This window comes from Penicillium diatomitis (assembly GCF_028827545.1).
Source record: "Penicillium diatomitis strain IBT 30728 chromosome Unknown utg000005l_segment0_segment0, whole genome shotgun sequence".
Taxonomy (NCBI): domain Eukaryota; kingdom Fungi; phylum Ascomycota; class Eurotiomycetes; order Eurotiales; family Aspergillaceae; genus Penicillium; species Penicillium diatomitis.
The window spans coordinates 2435332-2461976 of record NW_026623177.1 but is presented as its reverse complement, the minus strand read 5'-3'; the positions used below and the strand labels follow the sequence as shown (position 1 = coordinate 2461976).

The window sequence follows — 26645 nt, the reverse complement described above, 5'->3', positions numbered from 1 at the left end:
TTCACGGTAGTCGCTGATTGCTTTTTCTCTTCAGGGTAATATCATTTTTTGCGAATTCCTTTAACAACCCTGGACCGAACGCAGGAAGAGGTTCGCAAAAACGGAATCTACCTCGAGAAATAGTGCGGCGATCCCCATTATGACTGTAGTACTAGCAAATAGTGGTACCACCTCCCATACTTTAGGAAGCGCCGGCATAGGAGCGATCGATAAGCCGATAAGATATAGACTTCCTCTTATCTCACGTGGACACGCGTTTTGCTCAACAAACGCGCCTCCATCTCGTCTATCGCGGTACGACGTCAAAAGAGCTGTCGAGATATCTCCTCCCCCACCAGCTCTCTCCAAAGCTATCGAACATCATGCCTCGTCCAGCGGCCAAGCGAAATCGCTCTTTGAAGGCATCTAGGGCCAGCAACTCCAAGTCTGCGCCAGAATCAGAGTCGGCCGAAATCACCAAAGCCCCCGCACCCGAGTCCCCCTCTGTGGACAACGCGATCAAACATTCAAGACGCACCCTGCGAAGCCAGACACCCCTGGCGCAAAGAAATGAAGATTCGCTCGCTTCATCACCGGCAGGCGACAAGCCGGGAACTGGTAGTCGACCCGGTACGGGCAGTCGGCCCCCGACGCGATCCCGAGGCTATTCGTCGACACTTTCCCTCGCTGGGCGCAAAGGCGACGCCGGCTCACGTGTCCCTGGGACGCCAGGATTTGAACATTCTGTGCTGGGAACTTTCCGGCGACGACCGCGACAGCAGAGTATTCTCCACATGATGCAAGATGAGGACGATACGTTGGAGCTTGATGATGAGGATTTGTTGGGTGGACTCAGCCCCGAGGACGAGTCAACCACTCCGTTACATCTGACGCGAGGAAAATCGCTCTTGATCGCACAAGACAGCCCATTGCCTTCAACATCCAAATCTACTCCCTCATCTCCGGGTTCAAGAAAGCGCAGACGGTCCGATCAACAGCAACAGCCGCCACCGCAGCAACACAACATAGAGATTCAAGTACCCCAATCGCCTTCAGTGGTGATCAATCATTCAGTTGTCGACAGGGTGGAAGACATACCGAATCCGACACCCGTCCCGCAAAGCCAGGATATTTTGCCAAGCCAGACCATTCCACAGAGTCAAACGTCTAATCTGTACGAAAGTACTCCTCAGCCACTGCGCTTTGCCGATATACTCAGCCAAACTATGCTACCCCCAGCTAGCAGTCCGATGAGTTCAATCGCCACCGGGCCAGGCTCACCCGGGGCTACGGTTGCTCTAAAAGGTCGACGAGGGAGGAAACCTCGAAACCTTGCACATCTGTCTACTGCAATATTACAAGAAAAGGCGCTTCCGCGGCGACGCAAACCTCGTCGTCGAGGTCGAACCCTGGGCGAATTTGAAGTGCCCAGTGACGAGGATGACGAAGACGAAGAAAGGAGCGACGATGGCATGCATCATGCGACATCGGGCGATGAAGATGAGCTCAATCACCAACCAACGAGACGAAAAAGGCGGAGTGGCAGCTCGGTCAAACCCAAGCCATTTGGTAATGTGCACGATAAACCTAGACTCAATAGCCCAACAAAGACGAGGAATCGATCTAAATCAGCGCCAAGAGGGAAGTCTGTGGACGTACAAGGTTCCTCACGACGTTCGCGATCAAGGAAAAGCGTTGGGACGGATAAGGAGAATGTCATGCAAGCGTCGTCTCCGTCCTCGTCACCCTTGTCCTCTCCGCCCGATTCAGAGGGGTCAGACTTTGAAGGTGGCGATGGGGTTGGAAAGCCGCCGCGTCGCATTGTCAGCGCAGAACTGCGCGCCGCAGTGGAAAAATTCAAAGAGGTGGATCAATGGGAGATGGAATTTGAGGATGTCTCTGGGTCAGAGGCTTAAGCTTGAGCTTCTTCTCTGTCGGTCTTACGAGGCGCATCTTTGATGATCAGATTGACCAGGCGACGACATGACCTGCACCAATTAATGATTTACATATATCTATCAGCTTGAAATGATTTATTTGATGTGATGAGCCGGAAAAAAAAGCATGACCATTACTCCCAACATAGATGTTGCGTAATTGACCATGTGTTGTCTTCACCATGTGTTGTCTTCACCATGTGTTGTCTTCACCATGTGTTGTCTTCACCATGTGTTGTCTTCACAACATTCGAATGCATCGCTCAATTCTCAAGACATATTGAATAATGCACATGCATTGGACTGTTGAATTTGAAGCTGGCTGCATACGGCAATGTACACAATTACAGTATCGGAAACATTACCCGTTAGACCAAATAGACTCAGATGTCAAACTAAACCGTGGACCGTCAATAGCCGGGTCGTCCCAATCCGTCCACTTGACAAAAGGCGCCTGTATGAGATGGAGCCGAGAGCCCCGCAGAAAAACGGAACCCCGCGACAGGCAGTCTTGACAAGTTCGTCTGGCATCTACCGGGTGTCTGTCTTTCGTTCTTTGCATTTCTTATATTTACCTCGGCATCCGAGCGTGATCTGGCGCTGGATATATTCACAATGGCTTCAGTCGACGAGATCCTCGCTGGCAAGTATCCCGGCAAGGCGCATGCGCGCCGTGTTGCCCAGATGCTCAAGGAAAAGAATGGCGATGTGGGCATCATTTACCTGGAGGCTCAAAAGACTCGGATGATTGAGGACAGCGACGAAGCTATGCACTTCCGGTACGTACAGTATCTTCTTTACCGTGTGAGCGAAGATCTTCGAATATGCTTGATTGTTCCCTGGATCCACCATACTTTTTCCTTTTTGTTTTCCCCATGCTCAATCCTACTAGTATTGCAAGAGGAAATCACGGCCATACTTACGTTTCCTCGATTCTCCCTCCAGTCAACGTCGCCCATTCTTTTACCTCACCGGCTGCAACGAACCCGATGCCTCGGTTGTCTACGACGCCAAAAAGGATCAGCTCACCCTCTTCATCTCTCCCATTGACCCGGACTCCGTCATCTGGATGGGACTGCCCTTATCTCCCGAGCAGGCCAAGAAGCAGTACGATGTTGACGCAGTGCACTACACCAACGAGGTGAATTCGACCCTGGCTTCTATCGCGTCTGCCCAAGAAGGCAAGACCGTCGCCTTTGCGATCGACCAGCAAGTCTCCGAGGGTACCGACTTCAAGGGCTTCGCGCAGACCAACCTCTCCGTTCTGAAGGATGTCATTGGCGATGCGCGTGTCGTCAAGGACGCGTATGAGATTGCGCTGCTGCGAAAGGCGAACGATATCTCGACTCTAGGTCACATCGCTTGTATGAAGGCCGCTCGCAAGGCCGGCAATGAGCGTGAGGTCGAGGCGGAATTTATCAAGACGTGCATTGCCCACGGAGCCAGGGAGATGTCGTATCATCCCATCTTTGCGGCTGGTGAGAATGGCGCTACGCTGCACTATGTCAAGAATGACGACAGCTTCCACTATCCTGATCAACAGCGCAAGGGCAGTCTGTTGATCGATGCCGGTGGTGAGTACCAGACCTATTGCGCGGACATCACTCGTGTGGTGCCTCTGGCGGGGCGGTTCCCCGAGGAGGCGCGCCAGATCTACGAGATTGTCCTGGATATGCAAACGCAGTGCATTGCCATGTTGAAGGAAGGCGTGCTCTGGGATGACGTGCATGCTCTGGCTCACCGGGTCGCAATCAAGGGATTGTTGAAGCTGGGCATTCTCCAGGGTGACGAGGAGGAGATCTTCCAGAAGCGGGTCAGCGTGGCCTTCTTCCCTCACGGTCTGGGCCATTATCTGGGTATGGATACCCACGACACTGGCGGTAACCCCAACTACAACGACAACGACAAGATGTTCCGCTACCTTCGAACCCGCGGCAAGCTCCCTGCCGGATCGGTGATTACCGTCGAGCCTGGGGTAAGACAACCACCTACCTTCTTTTCCATTTCCTTTTGTTTCTTTTCCTCCCTGGTACGCTTCGATATTGAACTGATAACGTGGCCTGTCCAGATCTACTTCTGCCACTTCATCATCGACCCGGTCCTCGCATCCGCCGACACCGGCAAATACATCAACACCTCGGTCCTGGAACGCTACTGGCGCGTGGGCGGCGTTCGCATCGAAGACAACGTGCACGTCACCAAGGACGGTCCCGATAATTTGACCTCGACGCCCAAGGTGCTTGCAGAGGTTGAAAGTCTGGCGCAATGAGTGCGGTTTGTGGTTATATAGAGCTCAGCATGTAACAAGAGATTCGAACGCGGTGTAAGCGCCAAGTACCAAAGGACAGGCCCAAATAGCCAGGCCAAATCTGTGCGTTGGATTATTTTACACGTGAGATCCATTTCAAAAGAGAGAAAGCTCATTGCATAGATCATTATGTATTGGTGTATTGATATATTGAGTCTTCTCTTGTTTTGTTGCGTTCTAGACTCATTTCTCGCCCGCCCGCAGGCGCTTCCGACCCCGAGGGGTCGACTCGCTCGTCTCCGCCGGTCCAGACTTTTCCTTCCGATCCATCAAGAATTTCAACACGTCGGTCGTGAACTCGGGAACTTCCACACACATGCTATCCCAGTCCCCGCCGACTTCATGGCGCAGCACGTGGCCGCGCGAAGCCCAGTACGAGGCCACCGGGCGACGGATCGTTTGATCGTCCGCCGAGGTATGCGAGTAGACGTAGCGGGCGTAGGCCAATTCGCCGCGCGGGGTGCCGTTGACGCGGTGAATCTTGGTGTGGGCGAGACTCTTGAGCGCGGGGAGGCCCAGTTTCTCGGCTAGGGTGTAGACGCGTGCGTGTTGTAGGAGTTCCTCGCCGGTGCGGTCGACGGGGGCGGCGCCTTCGGGTTCGACGGAGCCGGTGGGGGTTTCTTGTTGGGGGACGGAGTAGTCGCGAGTGTATTCGAATTGAAGGAAGCAACTGAAGGCTTCGACGTTTTCGGTTGGGAGGTTGATGCGACGCTGGAGAGGGGGAAACGGATTAGAATAGATCTTGTTCGACGCGGGCGAGGAAGGAGGACGAGGGTGGCATTTGCTTGAGAGTGGAATGGCGCACGCTAGGATCGTGGATTTGCGCTGCGCAACAGAGCATGGGAAAAATACGTACGCTTGATGACCCATCGAATTTTTCGACCAATTTGGCGAGGAATGGCGAGTCCAGCAGGAGCGCTTGATGCGCAGTAAGCACTTGCGCCCCGGTGCCCTCGCCCACATGGATCTCGACGATTGGCGAAGTGAGGAAGCTAGAGAGACACCCGGCGATTAGGTTTTGCGCCATCGTGGTTCACGCGGGAAGGATCGAAAATGGAATGGAGGATGGAGAACGGGATGCGCCGAGCTCGATCGCGTCAAAACGTCGGCAGATCCCGGGGATTCAGTACGCCCTGTATGGGAGAGAGAGAAGAGGAATGGAAAGGTGAAAATGCTTGGATGAATCATCCGAAGGAGCAAGTGAGAGGGAGAGAATCTTACTCAAGGAACTTGAAGCCTGCGCTCTTCTTTGGCGCAGGAGCTGGCGGCGCCGACTCATTTGGCGCATCCTCAATTACTGTATCTTCTGTCGCGAGTGCCGTTGACTCGGTTTGGACAGCTCTCTCGCCCGCATCGGCCTCGGGTTGAGTCTGTGTTTGGGGAACGGAGGTCTCCTGGGTGCCGGTCATTTCTACCTCGTTGGAAGTAGTGGTAGTGGTGGTGATTTGGGCATTGGGCGTTTCTGTGCCGGCGACCTCGACTTTAGGGTTGTCCTCCATTGCATGGTGGGTCGTCTCAGGTGAGAGGAGTAATACGAGGTAGGCGAGCGTTGTCAATGGAGGAAAATAGGTGGGTGAGTGAAAGTGACAGATCACAGCTGAGGAGAAGGGAAGTTGGAAAATCGAGCGGGTGGGGAGGAGACGGAGGGGACGCTCCACTGCGGGAGCTCAATTGGAGACCGTCAAAGTACTACTGACTTACTAAGTAGCGTCTAGCCGTCTGCTAGTGAAGTTAACTCTACGGCGCAGGGTACATGCCATTCTCCGAAAGTGATGGGTACTAAGATGGGTTTATGGATGACAGTCTGTTCTTCCTTCATCCATGTCTACGGAGATCGAACTCATTTCGGTACTTACGTGTCAGCGGTGGACCATTCCAAAACTAACTCCAACCTCGGCCTCGTCAGCCGATGGACCATGTCCTTGACCTTGACCGGAGAATGATCATCTCCCGTCCGGACTCGTGCTCTTCCTGACCTAGGTAGGTACTGTGGAGGTTGGCTATCCTGACAAGCCAGGTAAGTAGGTATACTAGTCGCCTAGTCTAGTAGGTAGGAAGGTACTAAGTTTACTAACGTCGGTAATCAACCCTTCAGAGGTATTGAATATGCAACCTGCACGTCGTTGAACTTTGTGGTCCTGCTATAGTATGCACCATGCAATGACTGTGCATATCTTTTGCTATTTACCTCGTAGGAGCTACCTCAATTTCCATGTTCATCTCCAGGTTCAGGGATTGACCAAGTGGCCGTTGAATTCGGCGTGAGATGGCGGCCCCTGGCTAGTGCTACTGCATTGGCGACACTCTTTAGGGTTTGAATGATCCGTTCCTGAATGAACACTCTGACAGATGGAGTAGCTAGTGATCAACAAGTCGACGGTAGAAGGAATCAACTCTATTCCCAAGGCTGTAGCTCTCTCCTATCGTCAGGGTCATAAAAGGTTAGACCATGTCAGGCTTATGACATCATTGGCATAAGCTTGCATTGCCTACCTGGACATCGTGGTACTCGCTGTGTGGTCCACTACTACTACTACTACTACTATTACTACTATTACTACTATTACTACGACTACTACTACGACTACTATGGTATGGTCGAGACTCTCGAGGTCCACTGCGGTTGATGATGTGATGGGGATCGATGCATTTCATGATATAATTTCAAATAAGGTGTGTGAAAGTCATCTCCGACAGGATGAGTAAGGGATGGTTCTCTCTTGTCCTCTCTCGTCCGCAACAGGAGTCGATCCTCATGCTTCCTTTCCCTTTTCAGCCTCACCTCCTGACGCCCCATCGCCCGTTTTGACTTTCGGCAGTCGGCGTTTCGGGCTTCCATGTCATCTGTCAGATCAGCCCGCAGTCGTCCGATTGACAGTGCGTGGTTCCTCATTGAACATCTTGATCTCTCTGTTTTTCCTTTCCGACTGCGACTCCGGTTCGTGTCCGGGCACTTGTTCGACCGAACCACGCACATGACGTGTGGAGATCCTCCAGCTGGCTTCCATTCCGCTCGTACATCCGGACCCTCTGCAGTCTACACATCCCCGCGCCGATGGGAGGTGACGACTTCATTTTCAGTCACGGCGATCCGCGGCGATTCTCGCGTAGAATGAGTACAGTCACTAGCTTACTTCAGTACAGTGCTGAGTGCACAACTCGATGTGCATCCGTGCTTCCTCACTTTGGGAGGGGGCCCCGTTTGATGTCATCCGTGGGCTCGGCTCGGCCTCGCCACGAGGCATCCGAACCTGCCGGATCCCCACGAGGCCATCCAGCCCTACGGATGGGCTCCACGGTGGGTTCGGGGAGGTCGGTATAATATAAGAAGCATGACGAAGGTCCAGCTTGATTAGGAGATAACGACAGGGCACAGGAAGACCTAGAAAGAGAAGGAGATACGATCGGATTGGAAGAGACTCAAACAGTTCGCATTGGGAAACTCCCTTGAACTCGGTCGCCATGAGTGGAAAGGCCAAGCAAGATGACGAAGTAGCACTTCAAGTGAACCAGCTGACCGAGTCTCTTCCCCCGTCTCCGCCCGATTCTCAATCCTCGGAGGAGGATGCCAGTGAGCAAAGCAGTGGGGGGTGGGGTGAAGACAAAACCAAGAAGAAGAAGAAGACCGCCCAGGAATCTGGACTTTCTCAAAGACGAGCCAGTGTCTCTCTCCAGCTTCAAGAGACCGATCATGGGAGTCAATTCATTCTCACCGCTGCAGACGCCAAGCTCCTCCAGGAAATCCTCAAGGAGACTGCGTTCATCGAGACTGCTTCCTCGTCTCCTGCTTCCCCCGCCTCTTCCTCTTCCAGCACCAGTGGAAAGGATGACCACAAACCTACGCGGAAGCATCGCTTCCCCTTCCGGGATTATCAGTTCATCGAGCAGCGAAGTACATTCGATCGACAGAATGTCTCGTCAGCCTCGTCACCCTTTCATGGCTTTTTCACCCTCTTCTGGCTCGGAGTGGCCATGATGGTGGTGAAAGTGGCGGCGAACAATTATCGCACATTCGGAACGCCGTTTGGTCGAACCGAGATCCTGGAAATGATGCTGAGTCGAGATCTGCTGGTGCTCGGGATTACGGACTTTGTGATGTGCTGGTCGACGATCTTCTGTTGGGCGCTACAGCGGATGATTCTGCCGGGTTGGGTGCAGTGGAGTCGAGGGGGCTGGATTGTGCAACATGTAGGTGTGAATTTATTCGACCCTGATGGAGAAAGAAGTGCCGAGTGCCCTTCCATGAAACGATGCTAACATAACGACTGGGTGATTTCACCAGATCTGGCAAACGTCCTACCTTGCTGGCTTCATTTGGTGGACGTATCATCGAGATTGGCCGTGGACACATACGGTCTTTATGGTTCTGCACTGCCTGACCATGTTGATGAAGCAGCATAGTTATGCTTCTTTTAATGGGTATTGTAAGTTGATCCATATGATTGACAATGCGGTAGATCTTGTCGGGCCACGTGGAGAGGAGGAAAAAGCAACCGGCTGACTGTGGTCTACAGTGTCGGAACTCTACAAGAAGCGACATCTTCTTCAAGGCCGTCTGAAACGCCTGGAAGATATTGTTCAGGGCGAGCACTCTCCATCTCTCCCGGGAGAAAGTACTACTCCATCGTCCAAAGAACTCGTTTCCCGATTTACCTCGATGAAACCCCAAGATCGACCACGCAAGTCTGCAGATCGCAAGGGAATTTATGCCACCCGCGCCGCAGACCACTTGTTGTCCCTGTCCGCCACACTCGAACATCAAACGACTCTGAGTCCTGAGCAGTTGGACACCCTGCAGGGTCTATTGACTCGTGAGATTGACATTCTCACCGAAGGTCTGCAGGGACAGTACTCTCCCACGAGTCAGTATCCGCAGAACTTGACTGCCGGCAATTTCTGCGAGTTTGTCGTGCTCCCCACCCTCGTGTACGAATTGGAGTACCCGCGGACCAAGTCCATTGATTGGGGATACCTGGCTGAGAAGGTGGTCGCCACGTTTGCCACGATCATGGTGATGATTGTGGTGTCGCAATACTGGATCTACCCGGTTGTGATGCGTACGGTGGAGATGAAGGAGCAAGGGTGGACGGTGCAACAACGACTACATGAATTTCCCTGGGTCTTGAGTGATTTGATGTTTCCGTTTTTGATGGAGTATCTTTTGGCCTTTTTTGTGATTTGGGAGTGTGTGGTAAGTTTTTTCTTTTCTTTTTTTTCTCTTCATTTCTGATTCATTTCTGGTTCATTTCTGGTTCATTTCCTGGTGTCATCTCCATCCTTCCATTCTCTACCCCTTCTCTACCCCTTCTCACCTGATTACAATTTTTTCCCCGTTCTTCTTGACTTACTTATCCACCCTTCCAGCTCAACACTCTGGCCGAAATCACCTGCTTCGCCGATCGAGGCTTCTACGCCGACTGGTGGAACTCGGTCTCCTGGGATCAATTCGCTCGCGACTGGAACCGTCCTGTGCACAACTTCCTTCTGCGCCATGTCTACCACAGCTCGATCAGTTCCTTTCATCTGTCGCGGGTCTCGGCCAGTCTGGTGACGTTCTTCCTGTCGGCCTGTGTGCATGAATTGGTCATGCTGTGCATCTTTCGGCGCCTGCGCGGGTATCTGTTGATTCTGCAGATGATGCAGTTGCCGTTGGTGTGGTTGAGTCGAACGAGGTTGTTGCGGGGGAGACCTTTGGTGGGCAATGTGTTTTTCTGGTTGGGGATCTTTACGGGGCCAAGTTTGTTGTGTAGTTTATATTTGATTATTTAACTGGTACGCCGGGTTAAGAAAGCTTCCCATCTGTACCTACGCATCAATCGACATGTAGATGTGAGACACTGTGCAGGAGTTCATCGCTCGTAAAAACCGAGGCCTCGGCTCCGGCACGGTGGAAGGCAGTACCTGCGCTTCGTCACATGCGGGGCTGGAGATAACTCTGCAGGAGATCCTTTTATGTCCGTCAAGCATTCCTTCTCTCCGGATGCTTCAGTGCCGGATGAGCGCGCATCGATTCTCTAGAATTGGGCTTGTTCGGCCAGTCGTCATCTTCTAAGGGTACTAGTCCCGCTCTAGCGACGTGAGCTTGTCGACTCTACTCCCCTCGGCACCCTTGCGTTTTCATCCGCCTACACGATCTGCAAATGGTCTTGTACTGGATGTCTTTCATCTCCGTAAACTCCGACGGTTACACGGCATCTGCAATCCAACTATATGGCGGAAGTGGACTTGACTGCCAATCAGACGGTTCCGCGAGAAGTCTGGAACTCTTTTCCGGAGACGTCCATCTGCACTGGTTGTGGTGCCCCGCGGGACGTGATCTCATCGTTCCAACGTTGACAGTTCAGAGGGTGTACATCGGGTTGCATGCGAGATGTTGAGCCCTCGCTGGTCACGAGCTCGTACCGAGTCACGCTAAGTCATGTTCTCGAGCAAACTATTAAAGTCGAGGAGCTGTCTTCAACGCCCCTTCATTCCGCCTGTGTTTGGACTTTCTTTTCTTCTATACTTCACGTTGCTCATATCACAGTTTGAGGTCACGGGAACCTCCATTTCACTGTTGAAGTCAGTGTGAAATTGGGAAACGTCATTCTCCAATTGGACTTTCTTCATTCATTCTATCTCATTCACAACTCTCACAACATGGCCTCCAATCCCCCTGCGGCTTGCTGCACCATTGGCGTCAAGCACGAAGGTGAAGCCAAGGGTTCCCTAGAACAATTTGGCGGTGGTATGTAAACAATAACCTCCTCTCCATCTCATCCTATACACTGGCGCGATATTGGGATTCATCATCACCACATCCCTCGAATCAACCTTCTCTATACGTTTCAATTTCCCTTATATTCCCCCCAAATCCCCCGGGCGTCCTCTGCCCATCTACTTCTCCCTCTCCCACGCCATCCTTTCCCATCCCGACCTCTCTTCAGAACCGCGATTCTCACTCGATCCAACTCCAGTCGAAACATACCTCACCTATCCATCCAACAAAGCCGCCTCTCGCGCCGTCCTCCTCCTCACCGACGTCATCGGCCACCGCTTCATCAACGCCCAACTCATCGCAGACCAACTCGCCGCCAATGGCTACTTCGTCGTCATGCCCGATCTGTTCCACGGTGATCCCATCCCCTTGAACCGTCCGGCCGACTTCGATCTCATGGCCTGGTTGAAGGGTCCACCAGGCCATTTGCCGCCGCGCGTGGAGCCCGTCGTGCACGCCGTGCTGGGCGAAATGAAGGCGAAGTTGGGGTGTGAGAAGATCGGGGTCGTGGGTTATTGTTTCGGGGTAAGTCCGTGGTCGAATTCGGGCTTTGTCGGGCGGTTACTCGAGCGAGCGGGGGTTTTGTACCTTGCGAGCTACTTTTCTGCTGAGTCGCTGATGGAGTCGTTTGTGTTTCTTTCGGGTGGTGCAAAACTAATGCTCTATGGGTATATGGTACAGGCTAAGTACGCAGTCCGTCTGCTCAAAGACGCCCAAGTCGATGCTGCCTACGTTGCGCATCCCAGTTTCGTGGATGCGGAGGAATTGGCCGCGATTCAGCGTCCCCTGTCAATTGCGGCAGCAGGTGAGCTTACTCGTTCTTCTTCTTCAATGACCCATGTCCAAAAGAAAGCAAAGAAGAAAACAGCCCCCTTCTTTTCCTTCCCTTTCCTTCTTCTCCTCCATCCAGAATCCCCATCCAGATCGCCCCCCACAACCCCAACCACCAACTAATATCTACCTCCCCCCCCCAGAAACCGACTCCATCTTCCCCGCCGAAAAGCGGCACGAATCCGAACAAATCCTCGCCAAAACCGGCCAAGCATACCAGATCAACCTGTTCAGCGGCGTCGAGCACGGATTCGCCGTGCGTGCGGATATCACCAAGCCTGTCGTGCGATTCGCCAAGGAGGCGGCTTTTACGCAGATGGTGGCTTGGTTCAATCAGTATGTGTGAGGAGCTATGTGGATGAATCTTGGAGGTGGACACTTGAGAGACTGTCCGGGGTAGGTACTAGGCACTAGGTACTATAGTAGGCAGGTAAAGTGACTGATGACTCGTGAGAGATTCGAATACACCATAAACTTGATTGACTCTTGGGACCCCGTCTAACTGGTCTACTATGTAGTATGTACCCAAAACAAAAAGTACCACCCATGGCCCTGTCAGGCCCCGGGAAACCTGATAAGTGGTTAATGGAGTCTGTCCGGACATCACCCAATGAATCCGGGAACCAAGGAATCGTTATACAACCTCCAGTTATACCTGTAAATCAGAAGGGCGGGTACTGCGATCGGTGCGATGAGACAAAAGGTACTACTGCGCTCAATAGTCAATACTACTCGAATACCTATACTTGGGCTTGGTAGTTGCTGGTTGTACTCTATTTCGAATATGTTTGCTCTTGCGAGGAGATCAACTACCTACCAACTTGCCTACAGTATTTAGTATCTGCTACCTAGGACCAGGACCACGACCAGGACCTACTGTATTGGTGCAGGAATACTGGATCGTCCACACATAACTACGCAGTTCCTCGACCGCACAGGCGTACATTTACTACGCGAATCCGTGGCTCTCCACGATTGAGCACGCTTTTCATTCATCATGTCAAGCCGTACGGAGAAAAACAAAAAAAAGATGTACATACTACATACATCGTAAGATGACAGGAGACTCTTGAAAACGTTAAAACGAGTAGAAGCGGAAGCAAGGATGAGAAGGAAACAAAACGGAAACGAGAAGCAAAGTCGTGAAGGGGGAAGAATCGCATCCATCCAGAAGCCACGAGGCAGAGCCTCGCAGACCTTGCAGAGTACCACCCCAATAGAATCGTTTCGTCCTCAGACTCACATCTTCTCGTGCGTGGCCATAAGGGAGCCTAATCAAGTTGTTCGTCAGACGACTTCGGGGGGGGGAGGGGGGGGGGGGGGGACAAAAACCAGATGGATTGTTCCATGCACTTACCAATGAACGTCGTCACCAGGCGAGAACGCACTTGGCAGATATCCTCGGGAACCAACCAGATGGTAGCACCCATCTTGCGCGCAATACTGATACTCAACTTGGCATTGGCGTAGGCCTCCTCGTCGGTGCGACCGGGGGTCACCAGGTCGTAGTCGACGTAGCTGCTCTTCATACCGTTCAACACATCCAGCAGGAAACGACCGGTGCCGATCGAGGGATCCTTGAAGCTGCGGATCGCGCTGTTTTGACCACCACTCTTGGACATGTCGTTGGCCCAGCGAATCATCTCCGCATCGGTAATCTCGCGCTTGCCCAGACGCTCGGCGAGCGCAGACAGGGTACGCGTGATATCCCGACGCATCAGTTGCCAGACCAGACCCAACGTGAGTGTGCGCTGGCCGTCAGTGATATCGGCCCCCTGTACTCCCACCAAGGAGAATCCATGGTGCTTGCCGAGCTCAATGGAGTAATTGGTATTTTCCACAGCCTTGAAGCGCATCATTTCACCACCAGAGGCAGGCCGCTTGTTGACGTGTCTCCAGTTGACACTGCCCGGGATCACCTTATCGTAAGCCTGCAGCAGAATGGTACCATCGCGCAGATCGTCAAAGAGCGAATTCACCGCCGGTTGCACGTCCAGTGAGTTCAGCCACAGGGTAAAGACACGGGCCTCGCGCTCACCCTCCGCATCAAAGTCTTCCACCTCGAGCTTCTCCTCCTCGGTAATCGGGTCCAAGCCAGGGTGGGTGTTGAAGAGGTTGGCAACAAAGGCAAGGTTCAGCTTAGGGTTTCCGGCAACAAGGGAAGTGGGAGTCAAGAACTTGCGGCAGTCCAGCTTCTCCGCGTTGGTGAGTACCTGCTCGGCGCGCTGCAGGAGGTCATTGGTCTGGAGAGGACTGCGGGAGCAAAGGTCGGGGGCCAATTGGTTTAGCAGAACAGTATAGTTCTCACCATCTTTGACATCGGTTGAGAAGTTGTTCACTCTGTCAACACCACGAAGAGAAAACTGTTAGTCGATCCTGAGAATTCTGCCATGATCCACGCTCAAGAAAAAAGGAGACAAAAGAAAAAAAAAGACCAAATTGGACGGAAGAGGAATCATTGTGACTTACCGGCGGTCCCACTTGGCATTCTTCAGATGATAGTTGAACCAACGCAGCAAAATCTGCTCTGGGGGCAGACGCAGGAACTGCTCCAGGGTCTCATCCTCTTCCAACAGGCGGTATAGCTCGGGGTGAAGCTTGATATCAATTTTGCCCAATAGACCACGACGAATGACCTGCCAGATCAGACCCAGGATCAAGTGCTCGCGCACCTCAATAATATCACCACTGCCAATGTTGACGACAGAGCAGCCGATACCCTTAGCCGAGTTGATCACAATGTTATTGTTCTCCGTCATGTGGAAGGCATTCAGTGTCTTGATCTTCTTTCCGGGCTTGTTTAGTACACGTTCATCAATTGTATCGGGCACACTGTCGTTAATCAATTTGGCCAACACCAGACCGTCCTTGCACTCGTCAAACATCTCAAAGGTGTCAGTGGGGAAGGGCAGCTTGTCGCCAATATCCGGGTCACCGGCCAGCACCGCATTGATATGCCGTGTGAACTCGGTTCGCTCATCCTCGTTGATCGTGTGGGTCACATTCGCAGAAGAACCTTGCACGTGGATACGGCCGCCTCCAACACTGCCCTTGGAGACGTGACGAGCGCCGCCTGCACCGGCGCCGGCACCGGCTCCAGCTGCCTGGATGACAGCCGCGGGGCTCGCGGCGGCCGGGGTCGATCCTGAACGGAGTCGCGAGATGAGCTGGTGTTGCAAGGGAGATAGTCAGTGAGGGGGGGAAAAGATGGCAAATGAGGTTACAAGAATTGCCAGATTTGGTTTCTTGTGTTTGAAGGAGCTCGGTCTAGATCAACCACGTACATCCACGTAATCCTCAAGCTCAACGCGGCGGGAGCTGTCCAGCTCCACGCCCTTCAAGGTCTGGCGCACGACGTCGTAAGGCTGTCGCTCGGATTGCTGAGCGGCCTTGATGACGGAGGCTTCATCAAGGTAGCCACGATCTTCGACATCTAACCGACGAAACGCATCCTGGAGGGAGAAAATCTCTCCCTGGTCCAGTTGCGGGAATCGCCTGTGAGAAGACCGGAGCGCTACAGTCAGCATTGACCTTCATGCTCGCAGAGTTGATGGTAGCGAGGGTCTCAACGCACTTTTGAAGCTTAAGAACGTTCATTGTGAGTGGGTGACCAACACTCGAGGTCTGCAGGGAGGGAGGTAGTGACCAGGCGCAAAGACAAACACGCCGGAACTCGACGGGGACGAGGAAGAAGAAGGAGGGGGCGGTTGACGGAGAGAAGAGGGGAACGATCGCGAAGCTCGGATGACAACAGACTCAAGAGACGATGCGGCGCAGCCCACTACAGAATCTCTCAATGGGTGAGATTTGGAAGGGATGGGTTGTCCTTGGAAATGGAGAAGAAATTACGATCCTGTTCGGTGCAGAGGAAAAGACTACGATGGCTTTACTCATCCGCGACTCAGCCTCCTTCTCGGTGTCTCCTTCACTTGTCTTTGCTGCTCTTCTCCCCTTTCTGGGAGCCCTTTTTCCAAGTGCAAGTGGGGGGCAATACGTTGGCGGGGAAGACTTTACAAAGTTTACCGAACCGCTTGTACGGTACCGTTCGATCGTATCGTGTGAACTGTGAATGTCCGATGATCTGATCTCTTGGCAGATGGTATTTACCATGCAGTACGACTTGAGTACTTTTTCCACGCCCAGACCCCAGGCTAAGATAATGTAGTGGTAAAGTACTGGGCCACCTCGTGTCATACAGCTTTCCGGAACAGACCTTGCTGCCTTGCCCGATGACGTCGTAAAGGCTGCCGTGAAGTGAATACGCGCCTCCAGCCACCACGCGGAATACGAGAATGGATCAGGCATCAAGTTGATGGTCGCAGTTGGGTCAAAGATCGAGGGGTGACCTCGTCCTCGAGAATACCTAGACGATTCCGCTGGATCAAGAGAATTGCGGCACTTTCCCAAGTGTTCGAGTTCGGTAAAGATCACTTCAAGACGGGCGGCGACATGGAAGGGCACCTTACAGATGATGCAACGGTACAACAGACACCAAGTCATCCTGACTAGTGACTACAATAGGACATAGGTTACTATAGAATGCATTCCTATCGTCATGAACGGGCAGATAAAAGCATGCTGTACTGTGCAGTTCTTGGTCGTGCATGGGGAGTGGGAACTGATAAGATCCAGCAACACATTTCAGCAATACAAAATCCACCATCTTTGCTACACAAATTCGTTAGCCTATTTCGCAGGCAGACACATTGGTGATTTCAGGTCGAGCGCCACACTTGCGAGAGACCATACTGGATAAGTCTATATAGTCATTGTCGCCCTGCAAGGCAGCCTAGTATACCCATCCATCTTGACGTATCGGGGTTGACTGCAGGTTTGGAACTTTACCCGGTAACTGATCCATGTTAGCAAAGTAGCAGCTCTTTTGCTAAGGTACTCAAGTATGTAACACGGAGCATCCGGCTGCTAGATCAAAGTGGTGCGTAACACTGCTCCTACAATGCTTCCAACCTTACTTGAATCAATACTATCAGATGCCTAGTCCCTGATTTCCTGACCAAGTAAATCTCCAGCTGGCTAGACGCTCATCGACATCGGGCATTGGCCTTGACTATCGTGGGAAAAAGAAAAAAGGAAAAAAAAGAAAAAAAAAAAGGTGAATATCCCATGGCTATGATCTTGTACTTTGATTTTCCAAAATGTCGAGACGTGGAACTCTGATCTTTCCCTCGCGCTCTCGATTACCAAACCTCTAGGGCTTGATCGCCCTCCGGGTCATGGTGGCTCGCATTGTGAGTATACCCTTAGGTATACGTGCACATCGGAGGGTGTTTTCCATCATCGCGACCACCATAGCAACAGACCTTATGATGAGCGATGGCCTTCTCCATCATTCCTCCGAGCAGCAATCAGGAGAGCCTGGCTAGCTGCTTTTTCGGCGTCTCTTGTTTGCCTAGAGATCTAAGTTCCGGGACTAGGAATCTTGTACATTCTCTCGATCTATTCTACAAGTATGATCCAGCGTGTCGTTCACTAAGGAAAGGATTGAACCACATAAGCACAACGCAAAGCAACTGGAGACGTGAGCTGGAGGATGCTCAACATCAAGTCAGGTAGAAGAATGGCCGATGACCGCAATGATGCTTACATACAAAGTTGTACAGACTAAACAGCAGGTCGTATGGTGCTACTAGCAGGAAATAATCAAGCATCAGGTTCACACTAGTTAACTGACCGGTCACTGTGGTTCATGTTTATTGGAAGATCCAACCCAGATTCGACAGGAATGCTGGGTAAGTCAGGTGACTCAATCCATCGGCTCCAACGGGCGGTCGGATGCAGGTTTCCCCCACGCGATTACATCATACTCGAGACAGCCGGCTCCTGGGGGCAGCTGTACCGGCCCACTTTCTGCACGGCGATCTCCCTTCCCCCCGTTACCCATCGGGGACCACAGAAACAAGCTTGCGCCAGCTGGTCTTTGTCCCTGGAGCCTCGGTTGGATAGATTCTAGTTGTATGGCACACTACCCACGGGTTGAATGCTCCCCCGTTGTGCTCACTTTGGATCGCCAACGCTTGCGATTCCTGGGCTGACAGCTGGCCGGCTTTCAAGCTGCTCTCTTCCCCGCTACACCCGCGCTCGACAGGGTCTCCAGCGTGGCATACCTCCAGTCGTCATGGCGGGGCCGGAGCAAAAATCGTTTCTGGGGAATCTCTCTCCTTGGAGCACCCCGAGAAGTGCCACCCCGCTGTCGTCAGATCGGCCTGCGGGCAGCAACCCTGATGTGCTGCAGCGATCTCAGGGCGAGGATCACACAGTGACCCACAGGCACAAAGTGAGCTCTCGCTACTACCCTTCCGACTGTCCACCACTGAAAGCACGATGGTACTACGCGGTGGACTCGCCGAAACGAAAACTTGCCATACCGGACCAGAAGAAGTCGGAACAAAAGCCACCGCCCCCTCCGAAGAAGTTTGTCCAATTCTCTCGCAGCGATTCGCAGGCGATCGAGGCTACTTTTCAAAAGCTGTCAGAGATCGAGGACTCTCACACTAGCGAAGCTGCTCGTACAGCTGCATTACAACAAGTTTCCGCCAAGGTTCCGGTCAATGAGGATTACCTCTTTGATGTGGATGTCGAAGCCCGCGAGCTGAGTCCGGCATACTGGATTGGCCCCGTCTATGAAGTGCGGCGAGGCACGTGGTTCTTGCAGGAAGGTTCGAGCTTCAAGCCGTGCGAAGAGAATTTGGCCACCCAGCTGGAAGAGGGCTATGTGAAACTCCGCCCATGGCGACTCGTGACGGAAGATGGAGGAGCAGACAAGTCGGACAGTAGTAGCTCTGCCGATGTCCGCAGCAGGGCAAATACGGGTTCCGGTACCCAAAGTCCCGCTTCAGAGCCATCGCGGCCAACAAAGCCGCGCGATAAGCCTCAGACGGGGGCAAGTGGATCTGCTACTACAGCTCCCACGGATATTAAACAGTATCGTCTGTTTGGTGCCTACATGAATCGCATTGTCACATATGAAGATGCCACAACAGCCTGGCTGACCACGGACGACTTCATGTCTCGTGTCAGCACGACAGTCTTTCAAACACTAGGTGGTGCACGAGGCATGAAGTATGTACGAGGGCTCGGGGAGACTCGGCGATCGCGGGAAGTAGCCGACATGAAAGCCCCGCAACGCAAGCAAGATGGAAAGGCATCCAGTACGCCTCAAGGCGAAGTGACTACTACATCATCCGATGCCATCCCTAAGCCCACGTCCACTTCCATGGAGGCGTCTGGAAGCGACGGTGAACTAGAGGCCGAGTTACATCGCCCGATTTCTACACTTGAAAGGCAAATGTCCTCATTGGCGGGCCAACCTCAGAATCAAGCTGAGCTGGAAGAGCAAGCTCGACGGCAAGAGGAGCAGGAGATGGAAGACTCGCGAGAGATTGAAAGCGAAGACCAAGGCCGAGAGATCGATCACCTGGTCCTGGTCACCCACGGCATCGGCCAACGACTTGGTCTGCGATTAGAAAGCATCAATTTCATTCACGATGTAAATGTTCTGCGGAAGACTTTCAAGGCTGTCTACAAGGCGTCCCCTGATCTTCAGGCCTTGAACTCGGCGTTCCCCGATCACATGAGTAATTGCCGTGTGCAGGTCATTCCAGTGTAAGTCGAATCCCCCCTCCACAAACAGAGCTTCTTGAGCTGGGCTAATTTTCGTGTTCTCAAAAGTTGCTGGCGACATCTGCTTGATTTTCCCTATCGAGGCGTGCGACAGAATCGGAAGGAGCTTGACCTGACCGACGCAGACACACTGGACGATGATGCATACCCCAGTTTGGCCGACATCACTCTGGAGAGTGTACCCGCCGTGCGAAACCTTATCTCCGACCTGGCCATGGACGTGCTCTTATACCAAAGTGCCTATGCCGATCACATTGCCAACATTGTCAAACAAGAGTGTAACCGAATTCTCGAATTGTATCAACAACGGAATCCCTCTTTTAAGGGTTCAGTGAGTCTATGCGGTCACTCCTTAGGAAGTGCGATTCTATTCGATATACTTTGTCATCAATCTTCAGACGCCGGCAATATGGGTACAAGGGGTAGAGCGGCGGCCATTGGATCTGCCGATCTTGCTGATCAGCGGGGTGGTACTGACACGAGATTAAATTTTGATTGTGAAGAGTTCTTCTGCCTCGGATCTCCTATTGCCCTGTTCCAAATGCTCAAGGGAAAGACCATTGCGGGCCATTCTGGTGTCGAGGTGCGAGGCCGCCATGGTGGAATGGATGCTGGTGATCTTGAATCACATCGCCTGGGTGATCTTGGAGCATCGTCCCGGGATTCAAAGAGCAGTCGTAATTTGATTGAGAATTCCGCCATCATCTCGGCTCCGCGCTGTCGAGATCTCTACAACATCTTCCACCCCTCAGATCCTGTGAGTTACCGTCTTGAGCCCTTGATCACACCGGCCATGGCTAGTCTCAAACCCCAGCCCTTGCCCTCCGTGAAGAAAAGTATCTGGGCCACATCCGGACAAAGTCTCTCTATTTTGGGCTCGCGCATGGGTCAGAGTGTGGGGTCTCTTTGGAGCAATTTTACCTCTGGCGTCGCAAGCAGCTTGCTTAATCGAAGTCTGGGCCTGAGCGCCGAGGAATCGACACCTCGTGGTGTCTCCAGCAGCCGACCCGCCGCTGACGGCGTGACTGGACCTACACGGAGTCAGTCAAGTCTCAGTCAACATACTTCGTCGCATGGCAGTGATGATCACAACGAGACTCTGATTGAACACAATCTTGAAACGCTCTACGATGGTTTCCAAAAAAGCCGCACGCAGCAGAAGAAAGATTCAGCTCGTCCCGCAGGCGGGAAAGCAAATGATATCAATGCTGAGGATCAGGAACGCAAGATGAAATTTGAAGATGCCAAAGTGCGAGCGCTGAATTCCAATGGTCGCGTGGATTACAGTATTCAAGAGTAAGTTGCCTGCTTGTTTCCCATGGTGTACTTTTTCGGAGTCTATTGGGACTAACACTTGCAAACCTTCTAGAGGCGCCTTCGATATTTCTCTCATTGCCAGCATCGCCAGCCATCTGACTTATTGGGGTGATGAAGACGTGAATCATTTCATGCTGTCGCAGATGCTGTCGCGCAAGTCGCGGCATCGACTGAAGGGAGTCCCTGCTTCGGACAAGACAAAATCATAGACGGACATTGAGACGTAAAGTACATAGATCCACATGATCATACTACAAGGGACATTTTCTGGATACTCGACACATTTTCGAGCAGCATCATGTGCATCTCGTCGAGTTGCGCTTCCAGGTATCATTCATCAAGCTGCGCAGTCTGTCAGTAGATTTTTCATTGACTAGAACCACCCTTGCTGGTGTTTTCTCAAATTTCAGCATCATGTACCAACAATTAGAGGGACTGCAATGAATAAATTGTCTCCGTGATGAGAGAGAAACTTTCAATCGACTCAAACAGCTCTCCTGAACTGAGTGGAATCCGTACTGAAGCAGTGTAGTTCGCTAGAGTCCAACCGTTTGCCGGCTTAGCGAAGAGCCCCACAGCGGACAACACCCGCGCAATAACAATAATTCCACTTCCGGCAACATCTCCCTCCTTTCCCACTTTTAAAGAAAAACTTTCTCTTCCCCGACACACACCCGTTTTCTTATCTCTTTGTTGTACAGTCAGTCCCTTTTCCGAGTCATTGGAACCCACGATGAGTTCCGAGCTGCAACTGGTTCAGAAGGTGTGGGAGCGCATTCGCGCCAACAGCCCCATCTATGAATTCCTGTTGAGCGAAGTCGACATCTACGAGGCTGAGCCTGCAGTGGTGCGGGCGCGCTTGTTGGTCACCCCCCGTCAACTCAACTCCAAGGGTACCCTTCACGGTGCTTTTTCAGCCACTGTGACCGACTGGGCAGGTGGTCTGGCGATAGCATCCTGTGGGCATGAGGCGACGGGCGTCAGTACGGATATCCACGTCAACTATTTGTCGACGGCCACGGCGGGTGACTGGCTGGAGATTGAGAGTCGGGCCAACAAGGTCGGGAAATCGTTGGCTTTTACGACTGTGACCATTTCGAAGAAGACTGACTCAGGGTTGACGATTGTCGCCCAGGGATCTCACACCAAGTATGTTCGGGCACGATGAAGTCTGATCGGGTGTACGAGTATCCTTCTCTTGCTTTCTCCCCTGGAAGCAACAACCAAAGGGACACGAAGAGTTGCTTTTTGATCCCGTTCTTCATTCTCCTTTCGCCTTTTTGATGATGTCCCACGTCTGGAGAGAATCCATCTGGTCTCCGGTGATAGAGTCTGGCTTGTGCTGTTGACTCTGCACGTGCATCATGACCCCCATCTATTTCCCCCTTCGTAGATCTTGCTTTCGCCTGATAGACTTGGTATACGGTCGTTCGCGTCCTGCGATACCGTCTTCGACCCGCAATCTTTTATCATCCGGCATTTTTAACACTGTTCTTTGAATGCCTGGGTTCACTCGGATAGCGGAGAGTAATCTTCCACTCTGTTTAGCTTTAGATTCCTGGTCGTCTCTTGTGACTTCAAGGAAATGATGAATGGATACATACACAAATTGCATATACAAGTTGATGATATTGAAAAAATTGAACAATCTCCTTACGAGCCACACCTTGTATATCTATTACCTAGTATACTTCTTACCTAATAACTAGTATACTTATTACCCACTACTATGACTATCAAGTTCAAAACCTGTTCGTCTGCTCATTTGCCTATTCTAGCATGTGATGATATGAAAAGACTTTCGGCCAAGCATGCAGTGGCCGGCGCATGGTTGATCTCAACCAGATCGACTCCACAATGACGATATATGTATCCAGAGTTCCAAACTCTCGTTCCAGTGACTCTTCAATATCGATCGGATCAAGATGGAACTAGACGAACTTTGTCCGATTTTCTCATTACTCTGACATAAACTCACGGGAATGCAGTAGCAGATCGATCGACCCATCGTAACAAACGTGTCCTTCGATCCAGGCTATCCACATTCCACTATATCCACACTGGCACACTCTTTAAGTACTGCAACAGTGCAAAGCTGCAAGCCCGCGGAGGCGGCGCACTGACCAGTCCGGACACCCGCGCGTTCTCTCGGTCTGCTTGCGACACTGTGTTCGCCGATCGGATCTGCCCATTGAAATAGCTCAAGCCACCGTCCGCAATTGTCGATCCTCGTTCTTCAATCGGCGCCATTTTCTGGGACCGTCGTCCCATTGCACATTTTTCGTCTTTGTCTCCTATCTTTTCTCGCTCATATCCTTCTGGCGCCGGGACTGTCTGCGGAGGAAATGGAGGTATGCCTCTTGCTCTCAAGTGCAATTGCAATTGCGCCGCCCACTCCGTTTCTGCAAAGCAATTGGAAGCTGATTAATGGATTGAATTGATCTACCGCAGGTCTAGAGCCACAATGGACCCGTCCATCGATGATGTACTCGCTTCGAGTCCCTCGACAGCTGCCATGCCCTCTACAAACGGGTCGCTCTCATCGGACAAAACTTCAACATTGTTAGACAGTACACAATTAAGACCACAGAATGAGCTCGAAGGAGCAATCCCAAATGCGTTCGACTCGCAGGAGCTCATCGACCAGACCCTGGATTTCTTAGCCTCAGCCAGCAATGAGACCCTGGTCGGTGTCCTTGTTGCGCTGGTGTGCATGATCTACGCGGTATTTGGCAGGCTGGGTCTCTTGCTCATCGGAATGGGAGCGGGGGTTCTCTTGCATGCGTCGTGGGAAGGCTCATTGTCAACGGGCGGCAGCATTGGAGTCTCGACAGCGCGGAGAAAGAGACAGGAGTTGGCACTGGAGGTCTCTCAAAGATTGCTGGATTGGCCACGTCAAGCTTCTGCTGAGCATTTGACGGCTACCGTTTCCAAGGAAAATAAGCACGCGGGAGTCATTGCGGCGCCAGAAGATCTGACGGCTGCTGATTTGAAGTATGCGACTTTTCGGCCGGCGACGGCAGCTGCGCTGCGCTCATTCACTGATGCCGTGGTGACTGATTACGTGAAGTAAGTCCAGAGGACTCAATTAGTCAAGTATACCGTGTGGTGCTCGAGACTGATGGGTGTTCATTTGCAGAAACTGGTACGAGCCAATTCTTCCGGCTGAGACCGTCTTCCCAGGCTCCTGCCGAAGGACCTTGACCCATTTCGTGACAACAATTTTGTCCCACGTGTCACGCAAGCGGACCGAAGAGACATTCTTGCAATTCCTGACGAACTCGTCCTCGATCATCATTGTGTTTCTCAATGAATTGGCCGCTGCTTTCACAGCCGTTGATTCACCGTCCGCGGATGCGTCGGAAGTCGTGGAGCAGTATCTCAAGAAGAGCCCCGAAAGCAGCTTGGCGAATGTCCTCTCTGAAGAGCAGCAGAGGAAGAAGTTTAACATGGTAGCAGACGATGTTCTCTCCCACTTCCTTGATGCCAAGGCATATAGCTGCTCGCCGGTGCGAGACTTTCTGCGTGAGATCTTTGCGCGCCTCGTGCTGGAATCTACAGTCATCAGTCTGTCTCGCCCCGAGTTCATCAATGAATGGATCATTTATCTTCTGCAGGACGGTGAATCAGAACTCATGCATGCCATTGATGCCGGCGTGGAAGGGGCCCGCAAGCAAAGTGTGGGAGGGAGCACCGTCCAAGCAGGATCCGCAATCTCCAAGGCGACTCTGCCCGAGACAAATAAGACGGTTACGCCTCGGTCCACTGAGCTCCCTGCGACTCACGCAGATCGGGCCGAGGAAGAGGCGATGAAAGAGGCCAAGAGGCTGAGCGCACTGATGGCTTCTCGGGATGCTCAAACATTCAAGGAGAACTCCAAGCCTGAAGCCATCCCTCGGCAAGAGCCGCAGACCTACGAGGCTTACCAAACGGGGCCTACGAGTGAGAATAGCTACAGCGTCTCTCTCAGGACTGCTTCTGTCTCAGAAACCTCCGATTCCCAGCCTCTATCCCCAACTACGCAAACAGCGACGTTGGCGTCTCCGACAGCTCGCCGTGACTCGGGAAATCAAGCTGTCATGCTTCAAGATGCACGGGTCATGATAGACGATGATGGCGCAAGCAGTGAAGAAGGTATCATCAAGTCTCGACCCACGTGGGACTACCTGATCCAAATTGAGCCGGCGTCGCACCGTGCGACCGGCTGGATGGTGTTCAGAAAATATGCAGATTTCCAGTCTCTCCATGAGATGATTTCTACGGTGTCTCGACTCAATCACATCCAGAGTTTCTCTGACCAGTTCCCAACTTTGCCCTTATGGAAGGGCCAAACTCGGCAAAACCTGGCTCGAGACCTTGAGCGGTACCTGCAAGAAGCTCTGAAACATGAATCACTGGCCGAGACAGAACGTATGCGACGATTCATGGAGAAACAAGCTGGACCGACGGAAACGAGTCCATCGAAACCAGGGTTCTTGTTCCCTGGGCCGAATACCTTTGAGAATATTGGTAAAGATCTGTTGGGAGCTTTGAGCAACGCCCCCAAGGGTATGGCTGGGGGTGGTCGTGCGGTTCTCGATGGTGTCACTGGGGTCTTTGGCGGTGCCAACCACAATCGGAAAGTGTCCAATGCGCCAGATGCATTGCCAATTAATCGAAGGAGTTCCTCCAGAGCGAGTATGGACCTTGCGATCAATCCCGGTCTGGCCAATGCGCTGAATCGAGTGGCCTCTCCGAGTATCGGTTCTGCTTCGATTGATCCCTTGGCGTCCCCGCGATTCAGTGGCGAACAGCCACTTTCTCCCATAGTCTCTTCCTCTCCACCTACTTCCGCGCTTGGCCTCGGATTGTCCAAAGACTTCGTGCATATCCCACCTCATAAAGATATGAGCAATGACACGACGCTCCCATCCGGCCCGCTAGATGCGTCAAACACAACATCACAGCTGGAGTCTAAACTTGCTCTTTTGGTTGATGAGAACCTTCGTGCCGATCCGCTTGACACCGTCGAGACCCACAACAGCCCCAAGAAGATAGCTTCTCTTGACTCCCAGATTGAAAGCACAACGACTAGCGAGCCACACACAGCTTCACAGACCCTGCAACGACCACGCGCACCTATCACAGCCGACGAGACACAAATTGCCGTTGAGCTCATATTTGCCGTCATAAATGAGCTATATACCCTATCATCAGCATGGAACATCCGTCGAACCCTGCTTAACGCAGCAAAAACCTATATTCTACGCCCCGGGAGTCCCACACTGGAGACAATTCGTGACCTGCTTCAGGAATCCATGATCGACGCTAATTCATCAGATGAAGCCCTTGCACAATATATTGCCAAGATCAGAGAGAATGCTCTGCCAACAGAAGCCGAGCTGAAAGCCTGGCCTGCGCCGCCTAGTGAAGAGGAGAAGGCGCGATTGAGGGAAACCGCCCGCCGATTGTTTGTGCAGAGAGGGATTCCTCAAGCTTTGACGAGTGTTATGGGTGCTGCGGCTAGTCGAGAGGCGTTGGAGAAAATTTTCGATAGTCTGCAGGTGGAGAGTGTGGCGCGAGGGTTTGTTTTCTCGTTGATGCTGCAGGCCTTGCGGGTGTTGACTTTGTAGACAGACGATTCTTTGTATGTTTATAGAAGCCCATACAACGTTTATGATAAGCGAATACATTTTCCCCCTCCCTACCTTGTTTCTTATCATTTATAGTTGCATGGAGAGTCATAGCTTTCTAAATGAAAAGATATTGCAGCTATCGCAAATTTTGAATCTTTCCAGCTTTCTTTTTTTGTTCGAAGCATCATTTTGCAAGCGTGTCAAGTAACGAAAGTGACGTACGTAGAATCTCAACTTCCACACCTATTGTAACCTTTATC

At 52.2% G+C, this 26645-nt stretch overlaps 10 protein-coding genes across 10 annotated transcripts; 8 read left to right on the top strand and 2 right to left on the bottom strand.

Annotated features, from left to right (window-relative positions):
* Positions 1–362: 362 nt before the first annotated feature.
* On the top strand, positions 363–1895 carry N7539_005331 (uncharacterized protein; the record flags this gene model as incomplete). Its single annotated transcript, XM_056934933.1, has 1 exon — positions 363–1895. The coding sequence occupies one exon, from the start codon at positions 363–365 to the stop codon at positions 1893–1895; it is 1533 nt and encodes a 510-aa protein (XP_056790127.1).
* A 636-nt stretch (positions 1896–2531) lies between these two features.
* N7539_005330 (aminopeptidase P family protein) lies at positions 2532–4185 on the top strand (the record flags this gene model as incomplete). The annotated part of the gene is made up of 3 exons (XM_056934932.1): positions 2532–2695; positions 2862–3891; positions 3985–4185. 3 exons carry the CDS (start codon positions 2532–2534, stop codon positions 4183–4185), a joined length of 1395 nt encoding a protein of 464 aa, XP_056790126.1.
* A 222-nt stretch (positions 4186–4407) lies between these two features.
* N7539_005329 (uncharacterized protein) lies at positions 4408–5723 on the bottom strand (the record flags this gene model as incomplete). Its single annotated transcript, XM_056934931.1, has 3 exons — positions 4408–4935; positions 5081–5216; positions 5446–5723. 3 exons carry the CDS (start codon positions 5721–5723, stop codon positions 4408–4410), a joined length of 942 nt encoding a protein of 313 aa, XP_056790125.1.
* A 661-nt stretch (positions 5724–6384) lies between these two features.
* N7539_005328 (uncharacterized protein) lies at positions 6385–6851 on the top strand (the record flags this gene model as incomplete). Its single annotated transcript, XM_056934930.1, has 2 exons — positions 6385–6485; positions 6704–6851. 2 exons carry the CDS (start codon positions 6385–6387, stop codon positions 6849–6851), a joined length of 249 nt encoding a protein of 82 aa, XP_056790124.1.
* Positions 6852–7686: 835 nt separating this feature from the next.
* Positions 7687–9974, top strand: N7539_005327 (uncharacterized protein; the record flags this gene model as incomplete). The annotated part of the gene is made up of 5 exons (XM_056934929.1): positions 7687–8412; positions 8507–8648; positions 8739–9415; positions 9589–9793; positions 9859–9974. The coding sequence occupies 5 exons, from the start codon at positions 7687–7689 to the stop codon at positions 9972–9974; spliced, it is 1866 nt and encodes a 621-aa protein (XP_056790123.1).
* Positions 9975–10863: 889 nt separating this feature from the next.
* On the top strand, positions 10864–12158 carry N7539_005326 (dienelactone hydrolase family protein; the record flags this gene model as incomplete). Its single annotated transcript, XM_056934928.1, has 4 exons — positions 10864–10951; positions 11181–11506; positions 11594–11786; positions 11956–12158. The coding sequence occupies 4 exons, from the start codon at positions 10864–10866 to the stop codon at positions 12156–12158; spliced, it is 810 nt and encodes a 269-aa protein (XP_056790122.1).
* Positions 12159–13051: 893 nt separating this feature from the next.
* Positions 13052–15409, bottom strand: sac6 (fimbrin; the record flags this gene model as incomplete). Its single annotated transcript, XM_056934927.1, has 5 exons — positions 13052–13083; positions 13170–14152; positions 14282–14979; positions 15097–15307; positions 15387–15409. 5 exons carry the CDS (start codon positions 15407–15409, stop codon positions 13052–13054), a joined length of 1947 nt encoding a protein of 648 aa, XP_056790121.1.
* A 2401-nt stretch (positions 15410–17810) lies between these two features.
* On the top strand, positions 17811–20979 carry N7539_005324 (DDHD family phospholipase; the record flags this gene model as incomplete). The annotated part of the gene is made up of 3 exons (XM_056934926.1): positions 17811–19435; positions 19502–20749; positions 20823–20979. 3 exons carry the CDS (start codon positions 17811–17813, stop codon positions 20977–20979), a joined length of 3030 nt encoding a protein of 1009 aa, XP_056790120.1.
* Positions 20980–21503: 524 nt separating this feature from the next.
* N7539_005323 (PaaI family thioesterase) lies at positions 21504–21938 on the top strand (the record flags this gene model as incomplete). Its single annotated transcript, XM_056934925.1, has 1 exon — positions 21504–21938. One exon carries the CDS (start codon positions 21504–21506, stop codon positions 21936–21938), a length of 435 nt encoding a protein of 144 aa, XP_056790119.1.
* A 1296-nt stretch (positions 21939–23234) lies between these two features.
* N7539_005322 (uncharacterized protein) lies at positions 23235–26382 on the top strand (the record flags this gene model as incomplete). The annotated part of the gene is made up of 2 exons (XM_056934924.1): positions 23235–23839; positions 23910–26382. 2 exons carry the CDS (start codon positions 23235–23237, stop codon positions 26380–26382), a joined length of 3078 nt encoding a protein of 1025 aa, XP_056790118.1.
* Between the last annotated feature and the right edge of the window lie 263 nt (positions 26383–26645).